Source organism: Trichechus manatus, unplaced genomic scaffold, assembly GCF_000243295.1.
Source record: "Trichechus manatus latirostris isolate Lorelei unplaced genomic scaffold, TriManLat1.0 scaffold00075, whole genome shotgun sequence".
Lineage (NCBI taxonomy): Eukaryota > Metazoa > Chordata > Mammalia > Sirenia > Trichechidae > Trichechus > Trichechus manatus.
This window is the reverse complement of record NW_004444011.1, coordinates 12772832-12778727: the sequence shown is the minus strand read 5'-3', so window position 1 is coordinate 12778727 and position 5896 is coordinate 12772832. Positions and strand designations below refer to the sequence as shown.

Here is a 5896-nt window from a genome sequence, read left to right as displayed (position 1 = left end):
GACAAGTGAGCATCTCCAGCGCTGCATCCATTTGTTGAAACATCTCACTTGGTATTCCATCAATTCCTGGAGCCCTGTTTTTTGTCAATGCCTTCAGTGCAGCTTGGACCTCTTCCTTCAGTATCATTGGTTCTTAATCATATGCTACCATTTTCTTCTGAAATAGTTGAACGTCAACCAATTCTTTTTGGTATAGTGACTCTGTGTATTCCTTCCATCTTTCTTGATGCTTCCTGTGTCGTTTAATATTTTTCCCATAGAATCCTTCAATATTGCAAGTTGAGGCTTGAATTTTTTCTTCAGTTCTTTTAGGTTGAGAAATGCCAAGCATGTTCTTTACTTTTGTTTTTCTATTTCCAGGTCTTTGCACATTTCATCATAATACTTTACCTTGTCTTCTTGAGCTGTCTTTTGAAATCTTCTGTTCAGTTCTTTTACTTCATCATTTCTTCCTTTTGCTTTAGCTACTCTATAAAGGATAGAGACTAGAAAATCAAAATTATTTCTAGAATCAGCACAAATCCTAAGGCTTTCTTTTATAGGAGGATACAAGGAAAGGGAGTCCTGGTAGCACTGTGGTTAAGCACTCGGCTGCTAACTGAAAGGTCAGCAGTTCGAACCCACCAGGTGCTCCACAGGAGAAAGATGCAGCAGTCTGCTTCTGTAAAGATTACAGCCTTGGAAACCCTAATGGGCAGTTATATTCTGTGCTATAGGGTCACTATGAGTCAGAATAGACAGCATACAACAACAACAACACAAGAGAGAATTCAGCATGGCCCTCACAAAGTTGAAACTGTCTTATAGGCAGCTCCCAACAAATAAAATGGTTCGCTCTCTCAGGAGTTCCTGGGTGGTGCAAATGGTTAAGTGCTGGGCTACTAACTGAAAGCTTGGTGGTTTGAACCCACTGAAGGCACCTCAGAAGAAAGACCTGGTGATCTGCTTTCAAAAGGTCACAGCCATTGAAAACCTGATGGAGTGTAGTTCTACTCTGGCATACCTGGGGCCTCCAGGAGTCAGAATTAACTTGACAGCAACTGTTTTTTTTATTGCCGTTGTTCCTTTTTTATTGCTGTTGTTCTCTCTCATGTATATATGTATAATCAGCATAACTTCACTTCCTTAAAATTCCAGCCTTGGAAACACAAAATAGTTTCAGTCACTGGATACAAACAGAATGGTTTGTTACCTCGACAAAAAAACTCTAGCTCCACTAACATGCAGCAAATAATTGTTGGGGTTAAGTTGTTTTTTGTTTTTTTTCCTGATATTTTGTTTCCCATCTTCTAGGGGAAAAAATAATGTACTGAAAAAAGAAAAAAGAAAAAAAAAAAAAAACCTTTGGCTTGGGTTATGGGTCTTACCCTACTTAAATATCTTTGTCATGCTGCTGGCTTACAAGAAACCATAAGGGCCATTTGTGTCCAAGGCTCAAGAAACCCAAAGACTGGTGATAAAGAAAACCAGGAGTGAAACAAAAGTGAGATCTAATCTCCAGGATATTTCTAGAGACCTGGAAAGACAGAAAATATAAGTGCTAGGAGCCAGGACATTTTGTCACTGATATCTCCAAGTAATAATCTTTGTTGATAAATGCCCAGAAACAGTAATCAAGGGATAATGCTTTCAAAGGAATGAAAGATAAGGCCTGCATTCTGGATCCAGCCAAAGCCTGAATGTTTAAAAGGCTAGGGAGGAGGGGTCATTTACATGAAAACCAAAGTCCTGAAAGCTAAAAGCTCTTTGATAACATAATAGCAGATTTAAGGCACAGCTAGTTAAGCTAGGTTTTGCATACATTTTAAATTCATGGACATATCTACCAGAAATTGAATGATATAAAATTATAACCCTGAATGAGCAAAAAAAAATTTTAAATCAGATCAAGAGAATAAAAAAATCAATAAAATACAAAGAAATGATTGTGACTGCTTTTTGAGAAAATAGTGTGTTAACAGATGATAGGGAAAAAACAAAATTTCTGCACTCATTTTTCCTGGAAAGAATGGAATGGATACTATTATGAGGAAATTGAAGAACAAGATAGGATAGACAATAGTGGGCAAATAATTACTCTTTAATCTAGTGAGATTGTCCCCCAGAGTATTGAAAGGATTTGTTCATGCCATGATAGAATCAATTTCTTAATCTTTTAATAATCACAGAAATGGGAGATCAGCCAAAAAATGTGGAATGATAACATCTGGAACTTTATTTAAAATGTGATTTTAAGGAACTGTACAATATAGTAAGTTTGACACTGATCTACCATAAAATTTTAGACTTGATCATTAAAAAGATAATTTGTGAGCCAACTTAGTTTTAATGACCAATATTCCTAGAGTAGGATGGGAATACAGAGGCATTCTGGTCTCTAACTCTACTTAGGACATTAGGGAAGGTTTCCTGGAGACAGTGAGACTTAACAGGAGAATGCTATGGACAAGTAATTTGACAAGGTAAACAAGGAGGAAAGATAAGAGCTGTATGATGATTACGATAAGGAGCCCTTGTGGTTAATTGAAGAAGTGCAATGAGAGTTAAATTTTTGAAGAACTCTTCAGTTTAACTTTGACCTTGAGAGGTTAACATTTTTACATAGAGCTTGAATGAAGATATCCGTACAATGTTGTTGTTTTTTAGCTGCCATTGAGTCAATTCCGACTCACAGCGACTCTGTGTGCAGGGTAGAACTGCTTGACAGGGTTTTCAAGGCTGTGAACTTTCAGAAGTAGGGCCTATCTTCCGAGGCACCTCTGCGTGGGTTCAAATCACGAAACTTTCAGTTAGTAATCAAGCACTTAACTGTTTGTGCCATCCAGGGATTCCTTCCATTAGACTGCTAACATAGTGAATGAGTGTAGCAGTGGTACATTGACAGGGTGGGGTGCTCCTTTTCTACTTAAAACTCTTCAATGGCTTCCCATTGCTGTTAGGATAAATACATACTCTTTCATTTGACCCACAAGACCATGCATGGTCCAACCCTCGCTAATTCTTGTACTATCTGGCACCATTCTCCTCTTGCTCTTTATTGCAGCCGGAGCAGCCTCCCTCCAGTTCCCCACGGACTACTAAAGAAAGGACTTCTTCATTGGGTGAGAGTTGAGAACTCGTGAACTTTTCTTCATTTAAGTAAATGACTATGTATATGTTAAATACGAACCACGTATTTTCCATGGGGTACCTAATTTCACTGGTTAAAAAAAAAAAAAAAACTTTGCCATTGAGTCAATTCCAACCATAGTGACCCTACAGGACAGAGTAGAATTGCCCCATAGGGTTTCCGAAGCTGTAATCTTTACGGAAGCAGACTGCCACAAGTTTCTCACAATTCCACTGGTAATAGAGATATTAATTATGGATACTCTTAACTATGAGGTGTTTCAGTTCTTCCAAAGCACAGCCTGAATTTTACGAGAAAAAGAAAGGTTACCTGTAACTCCCTGCTGTATTTTCACACGTGGCTCCATTCTGGCAGCTCAAGGGTGTTCCAGAATAAATCTGGCATTCATTAACATCATCTGAGCAGAGAGGACCCTGTGTTCATATAAAAACTAAACTCAGTTGCCAGGAGTCACAGGGGCATCTGGAGGCCAATATTCATGAGATACGTTTAAGGATTTGTGCACTGACAGTAATATGTCTTCAGTAAAGCCAAATACAATAATATTAATACTAATATTAATCTCCAGTTATCCTTCCTCTGGAACTCAGATAGGCCTATTAGAACCAAAGAGATTTTCATAAGATCACACCAGTTACATGAGGAGAATCCTTATACAAACTAATCTTCGTTTCACCCTGGTGCTGGGCCTGGGAATACTTATTTAACAAATTAAAAGGAAATGTACACGTTGGGAACATTTTCACCATTATTAGAGGAGGGCAAGAAAATTTATACAGCTATATCACCATTTGTTTAGTACTTTCCAATGGTGAGTCATTTAAATTAATGCCAACAAAAATATCATGCCCTTCCATGTAATTATCCAATAAAGTTAACCCCTCCTTAAGATGGTTTAGTATTCAGTAGGTTATACAATCACGCTTGCTGTTGTTTTGATTTTGGCATGCAGGATGTAATTCATTTTGATTAGGGAGGCCACAGAATCCTAGAAACTTCTGATAAAGAATTAAATATGTGTGAATAATTCCAGGGAAATCACAGCTGCTGACTCACCGTCATTTTTAGCCAAAGACCAAGTGACTCACCTTCCACTGTGATGGACAGATACAAAAAAAGGAATCGTGCAGGTTAAGGCAGGTTCCACCGTTTTGACAGGGATTGCTGCTACAAACTTTTTTGTCAACTGTCTAAAAGAAAGACAAGACCAGAACAATCATGAGATACTTGTAGCTGTAGTCAGCAGCAGTGAAAAGCATCTTTAGATGCAGATGCTTACAAGGATTATGTTCTACTCCTAGGAAATTGGGGGTCTTCCTCCAGACTTTAGAACAATTACATTCTTCAGATCAACTCTCCTGTGTGAAAACAAAAAGTGTTTCCTATCATTGTTGTTGTTAGTTGCCACTGAGTCAATTCTGACTCACGGCCACCCTATTTGTGCAGGGGGTTTCCACAGGGTTTTCAAGGCTGTGACCTTTCAGAAGCAGATCACCAGGCCCATCTCCAGAGGCGCCTCTGGGTGGGTTTGTACCACCAACCTTTGGGCTAGTTGTGAAGTACTTAATGAGCAGTTAATGGTTTGGGCCAGGGGGAAGATTCTCACTCTACTCCTCGGAAGAACATTGTTCAGCTGAGATTTATACGCTAGTGGACAAGAGTAAAGGTTTCAGGCGCAGGAATGATAATGGATGTTCCTATTCAAAGAGAATAAAATGAAAATTCCAGTTGCTTCACTATTATTCTTATCTTTGGTATCTCTGGATAATCATTTGAAATCTGATCATCTTTCACTGCCACCCCTCCTCCCATAGGCTAAGATGACTGAACTCTTTTAACTCCAGGCCTCTTTGAAATGTGGGGGTTTAGATAGGCTCTCCACTCTCCTGCTCACGTGACTGCTTTCAGACCCGAGTCACAAACAGACCTGCCTTTGTCCACACAACTTGGGGAATCTTACCATATGTCTGCTACCAGTCCTAATCTTGTAAGATTTTTAATGCCTTTGGGAACAGAGAAAACTTCTTTACGGAGTACAAGTGATTATACATGGAAAGCTATTGTATTCATTTTATCTAATAATAGTCTAATTCTATGTTTTAAAAAATTAAAATATGTATACATTATTTATTACTTTTTTTTCTTATATTCAGCGACTCACAAAGAAAATCTAGTCTGTTCCTTTTGTTTTACAGATAAAACTACATGTGACAGGACAGCCAACTGATTCAGCACCATTTACTGAAAAGCCCATCCTTTCTTTGTCATAATCTAGTTGACCACACATATGGGGGAAACCCTGGTGGCACAGTGGTTAAGAGTTATGGCTGCTAACCGAAAGGTCGGCAGTTTGAATCCACCAGGGGCTCCTTGGAAACTCTATGGGGCAGTTGTACTCTGTCCTATAGGGTCGCTATGAGTCAGAATCAACTCCACAGCAATGGATTTTATATATGGGGCAGTCTGTTTCTGGGTTCTTTTTGTTCCAATATTCTATTGATCTATCTTTGCCCAACACCACAATTAAAAAAACTCTGTTCATCAAAGAACGCTATCAAGAAAGTTAATCACAAATTCATTACAAGTTTTTGCTGTATTGCTATACAAAAACAGCCAAGAGGAAGACAATAGGGAATGGCAGGGACTGTGGACCACAGAGAGCACTTGTTCAATCCAATGGCATAAAGGTATTCACATTAAAAAATAATTAAAGGACTTCCAGCAAAATGGCACACTAGGCAGAAGCACCACGCCATCCCTCCACAG

General features: G+C 38.8%; 1 protein-coding gene across 1 annotated transcript in view; it reads right to left on the bottom strand.

Moving 5' to 3' along the window:
• Nucleotides 1–5896, bottom strand: part of CUBN (cubilin) — a 396867-nt gene that overhangs the window by 355314 nt on the left and 35657 nt on the right. The window contains 2 exon segments of the mRNA XM_004391280.1: nt 3440–3543; nt 4219–4320. Coding sequence (XP_004391337.1) covers nt 3440–3543; nt 4219–4320 — 206 coding nt within the window.